This window comes from Nipponia nippon, unplaced genomic scaffold (genome assembly GCF_047370975.1).
Source record: "Nipponia nippon isolate SJK-2023a ecotype South Korea unplaced genomic scaffold, ASM4737097v1 scaffold_11, whole genome shotgun sequence".
NCBI classification, from domain to species: domain Eukaryota; kingdom Metazoa; phylum Chordata; class Aves; order Pelecaniformes; family Threskiornithidae; genus Nipponia; species Nipponia nippon.
Window position 1 is genome coordinate 29232266 of NW_028262302.1, and position 16444 is coordinate 29248709.

A 16444-nucleotide genomic window follows, 5' to 3' on the forward strand; every position below is an offset into this window, starting at 1 on the left:
CACCGGCCTTTTGGGGCTGCGGGGGTGGGAATAAAGAGCCCGGTGAGGGGCTCGGCCAAGCTGGAACATCTGCTTCCAGGCCAGGCATCCCGGCTCCCCGAACTGCAGCTTTCTGGGTCTCGCCGCGGTTCCCCCGACGTTGCACTCGGCATTTCCTTTTTCTCTTTGCTCACAGTTTGGGTTTGAGGAACAAGTGTCTTCCTACAGAAATAAATAGTTCGTCGGAAGCCTCCCAGGCTGCTCTGATGGGCAGGAAGGTTGAGACCACAGAGCAGAAGGAGCTGTCACTGCCCCTACAAGCGCCCGTCTCCTCCGGGAAATGTGTCATAACAAAGGATCACGCTCTTGCCGGCAGAGAGGCCCTTTTTTTTTTTTTTTTTTTTTTCTGATTTAGTTTATCCACTCCCTTTCAAGACTTGTCTGCGAAGCGGGGGGGTTGTATAAGGCGTGAGGTTTGAATACAACGCCGTCGGAAGGGAAAGGGGGGAAAGTTTGGCTGGAGCGGTTGTTGGGGGGAGCGGTGGCAGCCGGCGCTCGGCGGGGCAGGGAGGGAAACCGCTGCTGGGGAGGGAGCGGAACGGCCTCGGGGCTGGGAGGCTGCTGCTGGCAGGGTACCGAGCTGCTCCGCAGCTGCCGCCTTCTCCCGGGAGGGTGGCTCCGGCGGGGCCCTCCCGCGGGGGGAGGCCGTGTCCGGCCCGGCGGAGGGAGCCCGCGGGGGCAGGGGCGCTGCTGCGGCCTGGGCAGCCCCGCACGCAGGAGAAGGAGACGCTGTGGGAGGGCGGCGTTCCAGCATGGCGCTGCAACGAGCAGGGTCGTAGCGTAGTGCCACAACTTCGCCCAACTCCGCATTCGTTAATTAACTCCAGATAAATTAATTAACCCCGGCGCGGGCCGGGGGCGGGGAGCCGGCGCTCCCTGCGGGGCGGGCCCTTCCCGGCGCGGCCGGCAGGGGGCGCCGCGGTAGTGGGCGGGCGGGGGGGGGGCAGGATGGCGGCGGCCGCGCATGCGCGCCGAGGGCGGCGACGGTAGCGGGCCGCGGCGAGCGGGGCCCAGGGCGCCTCACCCGCCGCCCCGTCAGCGCACGGCGAGCGGCCCCGGAGCCCGGCCCCTCCCGCGCCGGATGTGATGGCCGCCGGGGCAGGGGGGTGACGAGCGAGACAGCGGCGGCCGAGAGCCCAGCGCGGCCCGGCCCGGCCCTGACGAGCGCCGGCGGCGGCTTCTCCTTCCCCTCAGCGCCCCCTCCTCCATGCCCCGGGCGCCGTAGCCGGCGGGGAGCGGCGAGGCGGGCGGCCCCGATGCAGAGGAGCCGCCGGCGAGCGCCATGCAGCCGCCGCCGCAGCCGTACGAGTTCTTCGGCGAGGAGAACGGCCCGAAATGGCGGGGGCTCTTCGTGCCCGCCCTGCGCAAGGTCAGTCCGCCGGCGGCGGCGGCGAGGGGGCCGGGCGGCACCTGCGCCTCAGGCCGCCCTGCGGCCCCCGGCAGCGCCCCTTCCCCGCCCGCGGGCCCCTCTCCCCGGGCTCCCGGCGCCGGTGGGTGCAGGTGCCCGTCCCGCCGCACGGGCTGCGGCCGGCTCGCAGCTCTGGTGCAGATACCGGTACCCCCGGCAGCCTTCCCGGGCAGGGCAGGGGCGCCTGGCCCTTCGCCTGCGCCCTGCCCGGCTCCTGCGGGACCTCCTCCGTCCTCCCCGGGCAGCCCGGGCACGGCGGGACAGGGGCTGGAAGGGGCCTGCGGGGTCCCTCCTCTCGCCGGCCCCCTGCTCGGGCAGGGCCCCGCAGCGGGCTGCCCGGGCCCCCGCTCCCGCCTCGGCCTTCGCTGCTCCTTTGTGTGCAGGTGCTGCCAGGTGACGGTGTGTTGTGCCCGGCGCTCTGCTCCTCCTGTCACCGCCTGCTTCTCCCCCTTCACCCCTCCACCCGTCCCTGCCGCCTTAATTGGGCCGCCGATAATGTAACTGGTTCGCCTGGGAGCTGTGCTGTGGAAGGGCAGCCTTCCACCCCTTCCCTGCGGCCCTGCCCCGGGCAGGCCCTCCATTTCCCCGGCCGGCTCCCTTGCTGACCACCCGGCCCAGGTGCCTCCCTCACCCTGCCTCTGGTAACACCGGGCTGTCCTTACATCTCTGCGAGAGATTAACCAGCCGTGCCGCGGGGTGAAGGCAGCCTGTATTTTCTTAAGAAACGACTGCCCGCTGCGTAAATGAGATAAAGTGTGTGGGAAACCGCTTAGCCTGTCATGGGAGAGGAATGTATCTTCTTGTGACGTGTTCTGCGTAGCAGGGTGGTCCCCAGCCCCTCACCCCGAGGCAGGACACCCCCGTAGCGGGGGGAGCGGGTTGCGTTGAGGCTGTGGGCTTCTGCTGGGTGCCATTTGCTTGTTACCACTGCAGAGGCTGAGGACCACGGTGTAGTTCTTCGCAGAACGGCCTGCCGACCTGGATCTGGTGCTGGGCTCTGCTGTGGTACAAGTAATGCAGGCACTCATGTCAGTGGTGGTTTGGCTTTTTTTTCCCCAAGAATAGATTTAGTGATGGTGTGGGGCAACGATTCTCCCAAAGATTTGCATTTGTTTTGGGTCCCTGTGTCATTTGTATTAAAAGCCGCTGAAGGCAGCTAAGTAGTCTTGTGGCTGGCAGAAAAACCACTAATCGCCTGTCTGAAGAATCCTGGATTTTCTACTCTTTCCTCTTGAATCTCCTCCTCCTCATAGTTGTTGAAGCTTAGAGAATGCCGCGCTGCTCTTTTCCCGGTCACTGGAGGTTGGCATAAACCAGCATCCACCCGAACGCGAGGTGTAGCTATATCAGTTTGGCCAAAAAGATTTCTTGAAAACTTTAAAGGTGTTTTCATCATTCTAAGATACAAATCGTGTAAAAGTTGGTGGATTAATGCTGCTCCTACCAATTCTTACTGTCTCTATACATTTGGTTGTGGTGAAAAGAAACAGAGCAGGAACTTAGACTTTCTAAACCAGAGGAAATAAAGTCTCGATACCAGTGACTGCTTGTAAAAATTGGTAGTTGCTTATAGACAGGTTTTTTTCTTCCTGGGAAAGTTCCTTGTCTGCAGTACCCACCCTTTAGCGTGAAGCAATCGTACTGTAATGTGTGTTTCTTCTATGAACCTGCAGTGTCAGTGAGTCAAAACAAAATTGTATCATTGTTCCAGTTATTGCAGTCGGGCTGTTAGGGAGACGCTGTCACTTTTAATGTATTCTTTAAAAGATCAAATGCCCTAATATGAACACTGGAGATATTTAAACCAGAAGATTTTAGAAAATTTATGGGTGGTTTTGTTTACATCTTGCATTTTCGCTTCAATAATGAGATGAGAGCATTTCCGTTATTTATAAGAGAGCTGAAAAGTGCGGCACTGAATCCAAACTGTGCACCAAAGCATCGGATTTTGTGTTGGTTTCAGAATTTATAAAATGTTACCGTAGTTTTCGAGTGGTTTGTAATTTCGTTCTGAAGAGGTTTAAAAGTCCGCTTGTCAGCCAGTCTAGATAGGATCTTTTCAAGCAGGTTGCTTTTGCGATGAAAATGTTAAAGAAAGCCTGAGCTTCAGAAACTTTTTAGCTAAATGCCTGGAATAGAGTTTTTTTGGACTTCTGAGCTGGGTTTTCATCACAGTAGCCTACGCTGCAAGGGCAGAGATGATATTTTATCTCCCATTCTTGAAGGCTTTTCCTTTTAATGAACGCTTCTTGAAGAAGAGAAACTGGTAGTAGAAAAAGAGGAAACTTTTTGGTTTTCCTTGTGTATGTTAAGGTGTGAGAAATCTTAATTCTAAAATACAGAAAGATGTGGAGCTGGATAACGAGCCAGCGCAGTTCAGTAACAACAGATGGTATTTCCTTGCTTCTTGAATTTTAAGTCCATAATGTGCTTTGAAGAGCTCCAGTCTCCTTCATTATGCATTCAGCAAGTTTAAGGTCACTTCTTTTTATCAAAGCACTTTTAAACCCTTGCATTTACTTTTAGTTCTCTGCAGTTGACACTTAACAAATCATGAGTGGGGAAAAATGGTAAAATACATCAGTTCTTACTTTAACATGTGAAAAAAAGAAGAGAGTCTGTCTATTGAACAACACCCTCTATGCGTTTAAAAGCAGTCATACATCTTTAAGATTAGTAGAGAGTGCTAAATTGTATCTACCAGTGCAAGTCTTTTTAGGAAAAAAAGTTAAACAGTAAGACATTGTTAAACCAGATTTTTTTAGATAGGTTTGGGGTTTTTTTTATGTATTTATATGGACTCAATGATCTTAAGGGTCTTTTCCAACCTTAATGATTCTATGATTCTATATCACCATATCCTTAGCACTGGCACCTCGCAATCTAGTAAGTTGAAAATTTTAAAGCAGTTTCATGTATTGCCTCTCTTTCCGCTGGCAGATTTACAAGCATGTCCTCACTCTCGAACATTTTACTTTCTTCTGTCGCTGTGCTGCAGACATAAGTAGGAAGTGAGTATAATGAAACTCGTTCCTGTCAAAGTAAATGAATCGGAAGAAAACAATATTTTTGTCTGCTCGCTTAGGTTGTAGTTACTTGAACTGCCGTTTGTAGCAAGTAAATCACTTCAAACAGATCTACGGTCTAAGCTTTATAAAGGCTTTTAATCTGGGAGCTGACTTTAGTTATTAAGGGATCACAATGTCTCTTTGAATAATTCTCGAAGCGTGCAGGCAGCTGTTCCAGCAGAAATCACATGGATTTCAAACGCCCCGTTGGCGGGGCCGGTTGGGTTTGAGTCCTCGGGGTGTCGGTGCCGGCAGCGTCGCTAACGCTGGCGCTGGCCGGGGCAGCCAAGGCTGCGAGCGGGGGGCTCTTCTGCTCCCCCTCTGCGGCGGCCCGGATCCTGCTCCCGTGAAACGGGCACCCTGCGCGGAGTGGCCTTGGGGAGTTTGCTCTCTCCCCCTTTTTCATTTCTCCCGGCGTTTGTTATTTGGGGTTGTTTTGATTTGTTTGGTTTTTAGGTGTTCCTGGCCCCATGGCCTTTGTGGGGGAAGATGTCAAATTATGAAACCTCTTTCTAAAGCTGGCATGTCAATTTTGTAACCGGGTTTCCTAGCACGGATCCGGTGCCAAAGCTCGTTCTTGTTGACTGCCAGCTTTCTTCCAGATGAAGCTTTCCAGAACTGAATTGATTTTCCAGGTTGATATCAATGCTTTGATGTCACATCTATTAATCTTGGTCTGGGATTACAGGGGAGCCCAAGAAAATCACGCATGCATCTCGGTGGCAGCAGCTGAGTGTGTAACTCCCACCGACCCGCTGAAGGTCCCGGTTTTAATGTACTGGACAGGCACTGTATAAAAAGTTTTGGGGAATTGTAATTGAAAACTTTATTAATGCCAAATATCTTCTGTTGCTACCTGGAATAAACTTGTATTTCAATTACTTGGAACAAGTTTTCAAAATGAAACAGGTGACCCTGTAGAACTAGTGTGTGTTTTTTAAAATAATGCATAATGTGTTGTTGGACATGTATATATGGATTTTTTTGCCCTAAAATGCTCTTGTGTGTCCTTAGCGCGCGTTGTCATTTGTGTGTGCTCTTAGAAATCCACTGGCAAATGAAAATATATTTCTGTAAACAAGAACTGTGTATTTAGTTGCTTTGTTCTCTTTGACCTTTCCAAATTAAATTCAGAAGCATCTCATAGGTATTATTGTTTTGATTTTCTGCATTACCTACAAATAGAGGCCATTAAACAGTTAATACTCACATTTCTGCAGGCACTACGCGTGTTGGTGTAATCATGGCACTGCGCACTATCCGCATTTTCTAAAACAATTCCACTATTGCTCTGGACTACTCATCAAATTTTTAGAGCGTGACTAAAGGGTTTATTCTTAGCAAGTGTCGCATACAGAAATATAAAAGACCATTTTGAGGACGTTTTTTGAAGTTTACGTTAATTCGGTGCTTCTCTATGTTCTAAAACGTATGGGAGTTAATGTATAACGACACAGCTCTTGCGTAAGGTTGCGCGGTTCGGGTAGGCGCAGGGGCTGCCCCGTTCTCACTGCTCCGTCAGGGCGGTTCGCCTGCGCGTTTCCCGTTGCAGGATCAGGCCCCCTTGGGTTAGAATTATTTAATGCATTATAGCGTCATTATAATGGATTATTATTTAACGCATTCTAATTTAATTAGCATGCGTTATTATTTAATGCATTATAATTTCAGCTGCAAAGTTGCTTGTTATGATGTTTTAAAATACTAGTGGTATTTAGTTTTGAAATCTGTTAGGTCATTTAGCTTCTAATAAACACATTTATTAGAGCTCTGAAGGCCGGACCTTTGCAGATTTGCCGTTGCTGCGAACACGAGTGCCTCGGTGGCATTCAGCTTGGGAGAAGGGCAAATAAGGGAAGCGCTGGTGATACTTAATTACCTGTGAAATACGTAGACCCGTGCAGGTGTGAAGCGCAGATCCGGTTGTTGCCTCACAACACCGTGTTCACAGTCGAGAGGCGGCTGGAGGTGAGGAAGGAACAGCAAGTCCCCGTGAAGCGGACACTACCGAGCCTTCTGCAAACAACGGGCTAATTCCTCCCGACCTTTGGTGTTCCCAGGAGTGGCTGGGTATCGTTGTAGGTTGGTTTTAGTCCCTTACAAGTAAGCAGACTGGTTTGTTGTGGTTTTTTGTTTTGTTCTTGCATAAATATTCACGATCATAAATAACATTTGGAACCAAAAGGACTGGTCCTTTTACTTAAATCCTATTTTTTCGTGCCTTCCCCCCCCCCCCAGCTGTTCCGCTCTTTAGCTTAAGTAGCGTCGCTGGACTCTGCAGTTGGCAAATGGCAGTTGGAGAGTTTTCTCAGCCAGTGGCATGACATGAAGGTAGTTTTAAATCTGAGGCGTTAAAAAGTAGCAGGAACAGTGTCATTTCACTGGGCAGCAGTAGCAGAAGAAACGCTTCCCACCTGTGTTGTTCAAATGGGACCTGGAAATTAGCGTTCGCGTCGGCTTAGACTTGTGGGGCTGACTAGTCGCAGGAGGAAGAAACCCAGGGAACCGCTGGCTGCCGTGATTCACCTGGCTCCTGTGCCTTATTCCCCTCGCCGTGGCCACCCTGCCCCTCTGCAGCTGCCCAGCCTGCGCTTCTCCTCTCCCACTGGAGCCGCCTCACCCCTTCCAGTGATTCTTCGTCTCCTCTCCCTGCTGTTTCACCTCTTGTCCCCTTTGCACAGTGCAGGCATTATCCAACCTCCTCCGGAGAAGCTGTTGAGTCTGTTATTTGCTTTTATAATTACCTCACCGATTCCCTTTCTGCCAGGCTTTTCAGATGAGCTGCGTGCTGCCATTCCTTCGGTTCAGCGGATTAGTCGTGTAAAAAAAATGTGCCGAGGACATTTTTCCCATATTTATGGTGTCTTTATTCTCCTGACACTTCCCCTGATTTTTTAATGTAATTTCAACAACTATCTGGTTCAGAAAGAAATGACTCTGACAGTCTTCACTGTCTCCAAATTTAAGGTTTGGCCTTTCTTTTAAGCAGTATATATCTTTGCTTTTTGTCATTTATTGTTGCTTATTGCATTTCCGCATCTGTTCACTTAAAATATAATCTCAAAGCTCACTCTGCGGCTCCAAACTCTGCTGGCCTGTGCTGCTCATGAATTGATTTTTATTTTTAAGTCTTCTGAAGGCCTAATTGAAAAGTGACTGGCCTCTTTGAATAATTCGGTCTACCTGAGCGAGCAGTTCTTCTGGGGAAGGGTGTGATGTGAAACGTGGGGAGGGGGAGCCTGCGGGTGCTGGGGCCGGAGCCCAGAGCAGCTCGCGGCTCTGGGAAGCGATGTGTTGGAGGGTTGGGGGAGAATTAGAAGCTCTTACGTTCAAGTAAGCCGTGCACACAGCAATCTCCACACCGGCCGTGGTGTTTTCCTTCCATATCGCAGGGCAGAGGCTGTGCCTAGCTCCTTCAGGGTTTATCGCAATTTAAACAAGGCATTTTATATGGATGGATAAAATCCAAATACTTAATTTTCCATTTGTTTTTAAGATTAAAATATATGTGTTTGTGTACACATAAACATACACATGCTTTAGTTTCTCCTTGACTCTGTATAAAAGGACACAGTCAACTGGAAAACGGAGATTTTTGTGTGTTTGGGTAGAAAAGCAGAGACTGTGAAGATGTGAGAAACAAAATATGAAATGTAGATGAGAGTAGATGCAGCAGAAGTGAGGCAGGCACGGTAGGGTGGCTCCTTGAGGAAACCCATCTCTGGGGCCATGAGCAGAAGCCTGGAGTCGCTGCGGTGGATTTAGGAGGCAGGCAGAGACGGAGCCCCAGGCTGCTGTGCTCGCCGCCGTCCGCCCGTCCGTCCCACCACGTGCGGTCGCGGTGCGTGATGTGCTACAGCTTATTGCAGAAGGAGACGGGAGGGGTGGTGGTCTGCGTTTGATTTACATTTTATCAGCCAGCTGTGCATCAGCTTAGTAGCACTTATGCCATTATCAATGTGGTTTTTCTTTCTGCACCGAGCAGACTTCCCAGTAGATCTTAGGAGCGTCTTTGATGCTATTTCAGAATGCAGATCCCTGTCTGCACCACCCATCGCCAATCTCCTTTAATTTACCCTCCCCTCAGCTAGAATATACTAGAGGAGAATAGTAGTTAAATAGCTAAAGATGGAAAAAAATTATATTTACACTGAAGTGGTGGTGTAATCCCCCCGTACACAGTCACTGAAGTCTCTGAGGGACGTCAGGCAGCTGACGGAGGATCTGTACCTGAGATGCTTTTTGTAGCTCAGTTACCGTGTTACGAGCATGCTCTATTTTGCCATCCATCCATCAAATGTTTAGAATTGCAGTGAAAAAGCTAAAATGTTATATGTAGATAAATAATAATTTATTAAGTTCTGTTTTGCTTAAGAGACTACTTTGTATTGTTTCTCTATCAGCATTTATTAGTTTGATTTAAGAAAGACAGGCCATCTCGAAATTGCTGTGCTGGAAATAAAGTCAGAAATTAGTGTAGTTATTCTTAAAAAGCTGACGGTGCATTTTTATTTGGGGTATCTCTTCAAGTATTTAAATCTTTGTGGTTCTTTCTAAAGAATTCTGCTGTAATTATGCTTGAAAATTGGGAATATCGAAGCTGCCACCTTTCACTGAATAAGAGCATCACAGGCCTTTAAATTACTACCTCTGGTTCACCTCTTCCTCTGGAGCATCATCCAGATGAGGGACTAAAAACGCCTTTGGATGTTTTATGTTTCTAATGGGCAGCGTTATCTTTAGAAGAGAAAAGAAGGAATTAAAACCCAAGCTAAAAGAGACATTTGTTGGGTTCTTTTTTTTTTTTTTTTCTTCTCCTTCTTGCTGGCTCTCGACATCTGGGTACAGGGCAAGCCTAGTGCTGCTGTGTCAGGGATGTATTTTCGTCACCATGAACACAGCGTGTGGAAATACTGACAAGTGTTGGCAAGAGGGTAACCAGCCTGTGACAGTAAATATTTAACTTTCACGTTCTAATTATTTATCTTGCTCCCAAATTTATATGCCCTGCTCCTCAAGTAAACAAACAGTCTTGCGAAGTTTTACTTGTCTCCTGAAAAGGAGAATGGGTAGTTTCTGTTGCAAACAGTCTACAGATTTAACAAGCAATTTATTAAGCTATCCTGTTAGCATAGTGAGCTTAGAAATGTTATATTATCACACTAACAGATTTTGTGGTGGCATTTTTTAAATTAGAAACGACCTGAAATCTCAGGTAATATTGGAATTCTGTTCTCTGAAAATGCAGTTATTTTGAATATACGTAGAGAAGTGGGCTATTGTCTAGCCTTTCAGGAATATGAATTTATATGTTTGTCATGGTATATGCTGTCTAAAGACTTGATGTGTGTGTCGTGGGTTTGGGATTTTTCTGGTTTTTGTTTTGTTTTTTTTTCTTTTTAATGAGCAATCTCTTGTTTTGCACATGTGCTTACTGTGGAACAACTGGAGCTTTCTGAATGTGTTTTTACTACCAAAATGCACATATTATGTAAAAATATATTTAGGCAGCATAGCCAAATTGCTGGTTTGTCTCCTTAGTACAGACTAAAAAAGTTACTTGCAGTTTTGACTCTAGTATTTTTTTCCTCAGCTTTTTGTTGTTTCAGATACAACCCTTTGACCGTTGCTTTTATACTCGGGACTTCTGAATTTCCCCAAGTCCAGATATTATTGATATACAGACTTCAAGCCTGATCTCCCGTGGTTCAGAATTAACTTGCCCTTATATTAGTTCTAAAAAATAAGATCAGTTTGTTTCCAGTCCTAATACTGTTTATCTCCTTGAAAAGTTTTCATCCTCATCTTGTCGTAACAGACCTCGCCCCAGGGGCCTGTACGGACTATTGAAATCTCACTGAGAAGGAATTTTGAGCTTGACCTCATCTCTGCAGCTGCCTGTTTTCTCTAGAAGCTTTTCTGGCGTGCTGCGGGACCTGCCTCTCGGAGGGAGCTAGCGGGAGGATCTCGGTTTACCTTTAAGGGGTTTTTCAGTCTTCTCTTGAGCCGCTGCTTGTGCAGATGCGGTCAGGCTCCCAGAGAGCCCTGCCAAATCTGCTGAAGGCTACAGCCATAGGAAGGAGACGCCCCTGCGAAGCCGCCGCTGGATTTTCATCAAATATGCACATGTTGGAGGGGTGGAAGAGTAGGGAGAAGCAAAGAGGAGGAGCAGGGGAAGAAGCAGTTTAGGCACTCCCATCTAAAATAAAAGCATGTCCCCCGGAAAGGCCTTAAGGCCGTGTTTAAATGCCACGCTTATGGGACTCAAACCTGTTATTTCATTTCTATTCCTTGGAACAGCTCGTGAAGGAATAATCCTATGGGAATGACACAGTAAATAATAGTTAGCCCTCTTAATCTTAATCTGCCTCCGTAGTGACTTCAAGCACTCCACTTGGGTTGTTTCGGAGATAAAAGAGGTAAAAAAAATCCGGTTTCTCTGATACCTACTGCTCCCAGTTCTTGCAGCAGAGCTCTTGCTGCTTAGCGCAACGCATGGTGGGTTTAAGTATTTTTCACCCTTAAAGGAAGCAGTTACGAGTCCGATCAAAATTTAGCCCTGTGTTAGCTACGGTGTATTATTCCATGCCAGCTAATACAATTGTGCTCAAATATTTCAGTCTGAACCTGAAATCCGTGAATGCACCGTCCCTAAGAAACACGTCCTCAATAATTCCTCCTGCTTTTTTCCGTACATTCAGTGTTTTACCAGTCTTTCCTTGCCTTTCCAGTCCTGTCAGTCCGGGTTTAGGTGATACTGTAAAGACTAAGTGTTCTCTCCTTGATACAACGTCATCTGATTTGATCAGCCGGTGCACGGCTTTTATAACTGTCTATTTGTTTTGCTATGAAAAACTGTGTCTTGCTCTGAAATGGTTTTTTCTCAGTAATGGCACTTACATCAAAATAACTTGACTTAAAGCCAAGGAGAGCATGAGTACCTCTGGGACCTTGCTGCGATGCTGCAGGCAGTATCGTTTCAAATGGAAGCTGATTTCTAAATCCTCTGGGAAGAGTTGTCTCAACCAAGAAGTGTTGGGCTTTGTTGTCAGTTTTGCTCCTTTCAAAGCAAAATTGACGCCAGTAGTTATGTTTGTGCTCGTCGTACGAAGCTGAGATTCTCTGCCAGTGTTTGAAGAGGGCTGCGTGCTCCTCTGCTTGTCCTCAACCTTGTTAGATATCCGCGTGCTCTTGAGAAGGCTGAGGAAAGTACGGCATGAGCTGTTAGACCCGTGAACTGACGTTAGCTACAAGTGAAGTCATTTTCTTTGTGGCAATGATGTCTTTTTTTAAAACGAGTGACCCTCGTGAGAGGAGGAGAACGGCTGCGATCTGATGCAGTAAACGGGAGTTCCCCATCTTCTCCTAAGGGAGCACAGCTCCCCTTCCTCATTGTCTTACAGCTCCTGTTCTCGTCACTTCTCTGGAGCATCACTAAGGGCTCATTCTGGGGGCAATATCATTTCATCTCATGTCCTAGTTAGCTAGCTAATGCTTTTGCTGTAGTAGCGCCCGTATAAGAGAGACGTGGCGGGACCTTAACTCGACACGTCCTGGTTTTCCACTCTTTTGTGAATTCAACTCTTGTGTTCAGGAAGAACATGAAACGCACTGACTGTTGTTGAAAACCTACAGTCTTAAGTAAGAGCTTTCAAGGAGTGGTTTTGATTTTCTTGAGGTTTTTTTTTTCCTTTCTTTCAGTAGTACACGATCTTGTATACACGTCAGCAGTGTAACAGTCGTATGAAGCTGAGAAGTGTTTGTGCTTGAGGTGCAGAAGCATAAACGATACATAAAGACCTATACAAAAACTCTAGAACACAACGGAGCAGCTGGATTAGCAGCAGAATGTGCATTCCCTTCTCTCTCGGTGTACAACTGCCGTATTAATGTGTTTCTTTACCTGGGCTTTTTGAGGAAGGGTGCCAGTGCAGAATTAAGCCCTAGAAATGCGGGTTGTTGCCTGGGAGGGCGTCTCTCCCTGGGTATCGCGTAGGACCCCCCGCGACTGGCAGTCTCTTCACCGCCACTGTGTAATACCTTCATTATCAGTTCCAATACAGTCAGCACCAGCGTGTTTTCCCATGTTCAGCGTGTGTCCCCCTTCCCACTCCACTGAGACGTTCGGATTCCCGTCATTGCTACGCGTTGTCCCTGTCTGTGCTCCCCCGTCTTTGAGCAGTGCGTTGGTAGGCTTCTCCACCCAAGTCATCGTCTCCGCTTCGAGGATGTTGGTGTACGGCAGCAACCCCTTCCAGCGGTCCCCTCCGCGGGTCCTCTCTTTCTCTCCCTACCTGCTGGTCATCCTGGCTCTTCCTCTCTCCTCATGTGGAGGTGTGGGGGCAAAGCACACCCGTTTCCCCAGTTCTTTCAGGCCTTGGCACAGCAGGAGGTGGAGCAGCGAGCGGCTCCTTGCGGTGGCTCCGGCTCCCAGGCAGCTCTGCCCACCTTCCTCTGCGGCCGGCAGGGAAGGAAGCCGGCCAGACACCTTGCTTCCTCGTTGGTCTTGTTGCATGACTTACAGAAGCCTTCAGGGCTGCAAACCCCAAGGTACTGCTGTGAAATTATTAGTTACTTGATTTGGAGGAAGCCCTCAGAGCCCCCCAGTGTTTGTGGACTCGCCCGCTGTCTTTGGAGGGAGGAGCGCGTGTATTTGAGTATTAGGATTGACCCAAAGATGTTATTGTCTTCCCCCGAGAAACTACCAAACCATTTGTCTTGTGTTTGAAACCACGTACAGAATGCCAATGTTAGTATGCAAGATTACTTTTTTGAGGTGATTAACATATAATTTGTATGGGGAGAGTAGGGAATTTCCCTGGATTGTATTACTTACGAATCTTTTGGCTATAGTTTAAGATCTAGTTAGCGCTTTCCTGATTGAGAGGCTGCCAGGGAAAACTGAGTATATAGACTAACTCTTGTGTGCTTTTTTTTTTTTTAAGGTGGGGTTGTTGTTTGGTTTTGGGGGATTTTTAGTAGGAAAACATCCACGTCGGACCAGGGCGAGTTAGTTGTGGCCCTTTAGCTTGTGCGGGCACATGCTGAGGTTGCCTGTTTCAGGTTGTCTGGTCTAGCTTAGCCTTGGAATCGAAACCCGTGATTAATCTCCGTCAAGTGAGATAAAAGGCATTATCCTGCCTCGCGTTAGAGGGGGGTGGAAGTCAGCTTTTCTCACAGCGCATTTCCTAGTCTGGACACTCTGGTATTTTGACTCATGCTTTTCCTTAGGTCTCCCTCTCTGTTGCAAGTATTTCGCATCTTTCTCGTGCCTCAGACAGCGTTTCACGTTCTAGGTAACTTTCTGGTTCTGAGGTATCTCAAAGAGTTGTTCGAGCCCTCCTCCAACGTCATGGCCGGGGCTTTTTATTGCCACAGGTTTTAACAGCGCATTAATTCAGTCCCCTGCCAGACTGCTCAGTTCTCTTATCCTGCTGTCCTTGTTTGTTAAGTCTTTTCCTTCTGGTGGGTCCCTGTTCCTCCTCTGTTCACAGTCACCCAGTACTCATTAGTAAGGTTAGTAACATAACTAGCTTACTCATTCTGTGGATGAGTAACTGCAGAATTACACATGGTGATTGTTTTCACTGAAATCTGCCTTGGCTTGAAATTTCTTCCCCACCATAAAGGTTAAACACTTAGTTTTTAATTGAACAGAGATGCCAATTTTGCAGGAGTAGGAATTGCCACCTTAACTGCATAGGAAAACTCGTGGGAAACTACTGGAAGTGTATGAATTTGCAGCACTACAGTACAGAGGCACTCTGCTTTTTTCTGATTCTTCCTTCTGTACAGCTTTAAATGGGGAAAAAAAATCAATTCTTTTCATTCTTTTGGACAGGTTCAGCAACAGGTTCACCCAAACCTTTCAGCAAAAGAAGATTCCCTCTATTACATTGAAGAGTTGATACTTCAGCTGCTAAGCAAACTATGCATTGCTCAGCCACGGACTGTCCAAGACGTAGAGGTAAGACTCGACACTGGAAAACCGAGTGCTTGCTTGTGGAATCACTAAGAGGAATGAGGATATTTTGAGCAGTGCAGGTTGAAGTTAAAGCAAGGTGAATCCGAAGAGCGGAGCTTGTTAATACTGCTTTTCTAAAAGATTATATAGCATTCGGATTTCACAAAGCAAGCTTAACTGGAAACTCATTTTCCTATACAAGGCTGCAGAATGGAAGTGGTAGGAATTTTTTCTTACAGCGTTATTTTTATAAATGCAGAATACTTTGAAGGATTTTCTGCTGCTTGAATGCACCTTGGGCTTAAGAATGTAAGGATGTTGCAAGTTTTCCTACTCTTCGACATAAATATACAGAAGGAAAGTAAATATTGGAATGAAAGGTTACTGTTGTGAGGCCCGGATTGTGCAGCTGAGGGAATAGAGTTGTATGTTCCTGGAACTTTATTGAACTCACTGAGGCTCTTGTATTATTGCAGCTGTCTGCTTTTGTGTCATCAGTTACAAAATGAGGGCTTTAATGGAGTGCGCTTCGGTATACAGTCTAGAGGGAGAAAGTGCTTTCATGTAGCTGTGGCCCATTACAGCTTCGTAGAGTATTAATTTTACACCAATCTATATGTCTAGGATTTTCAGCCTAAAACAAAATGAAGTCCTCGTCTAATATTCTATGTGTGTGTCATGGAAATAAAGAACGTATATTTACAAAATAATTGCCTGAGGGGTTTTAGATTCTTATTAGATGCAGCAATCACCCTTTATTCAGCATTGAGTTAATTCATTAGTTATTAATTTTGGTTTATGATTAATGTATTTTGTAATACTGATGCATGAAGATTATAGTGTGACTAAATAAAAGGAAAACTTAATAGTCCCTTAATAGCTCTCCGAATTGTTGCTACCTTGAGTCTGGATTTGAACTTTAGATGCGGAGCTGAGAAATACCATGTTCTTTCTCCAGTTCCCAGCTGATCGAGCCCTCCAGCGCACCAGACTGTTTGAGATAGCACTGATTATTCTCCACACCAGCTCTATAGTTTTCTGCTTCTGAGTCACGAGATGATAAAATTACCCTGTGTACACATGAATTAATAATTTTCATCGGGTATGTGTATGCTCCACAAATTACAGTCAAATGACAGCCTTCTGAGATAACCGGCAACTCTCTGAATTGGGGTTACGAATATCACAGCAGACACTAAATCCTGTGTATCCTATTTTAAATATACCTGGCATTTTAAAGCTGTGAATAATAAAACGTTGTTGCGCTTGGCAATATAACAGTTGTTTAATTTAAAAAACACAGAGCTAGGTCTAAATAGTGTAATGGGTTCCCCAAAACGTTAGTGTTCCGTAGGTCAATAAATTCAGACTCTTCCAGAGCAGGGAAAGTAGAATTCAGGTTTGTGTTAAGGGTTGTTGGTGGGATTGTGCTGCCAGTAGGCAGCTGAGGTCCACGAAGGAAGGCTTTTGGCTCTGCCCCTCAGCTGTTTTTTAGCTGTTAAGAGAAAACATGCATGCTGTGATCTCTCAAGTTTATCGTGAAGATATTTACATAACAGCCTGGAGCTAATGGAGCTGTTTGTGCATAATATTATACTTAAGTATTTGCAAGATCAAGGTCTAAAATCCCAGATTATAAAGGTTTTATAAATAGAACAGGCCCATCAAATTGTTCCCAGCAAAACACTGGCAACCAGCAAAGACCGAGTGCAAAAGGCGTGTTACTGGTGAAGCGCGCTGTGAAGTTTCAGGACAGCTGGACGCCACGTTACGTCCGTGTGGCGGGCGATCTCCTGGTAGAATCTCAAGGCAAGTTCATTTTGGTGAACCAGCCTGGAGCTTTAGGCTGCTGTCCAAGAGGAAAGGTCGCCGTGTGTTTACCTGGCACAGACAGCTGACGCAGGAGGTTGAGCGTTAAATGGCCATGTGCAAATATTTAAAAGCTGCCTCTCAGAAGACCTCAGG

The 16444-nt window shown here is 47.1% G+C and overlaps 1 protein-coding gene across 1 annotated transcript in view; it reads left to right on the forward strand.

Moving 5' to 3' along the window:
• Positions 1 to 998: 998 nt before the first annotated feature.
• The window catches only part of SOS2 (SOS Ras/Rho guanine nucleotide exchange factor 2), a 56019-nt gene continuing 40573 nt past the window's right edge, over positions 999 to 16444 (forward strand). The window contains exons 1-2 of the mRNA XM_087746903.1: positions 999 to 1408; positions 14357 to 14482. Coding sequence (XP_087603029.1) covers positions 1322 to 1408; positions 14357 to 14482 — 213 coding nt within the window. The 5' untranslated portion in view covers positions 999 to 1321. The remainder of the gene's footprint in view (positions 1409 to 14356; positions 14483 to 16444) is intronic.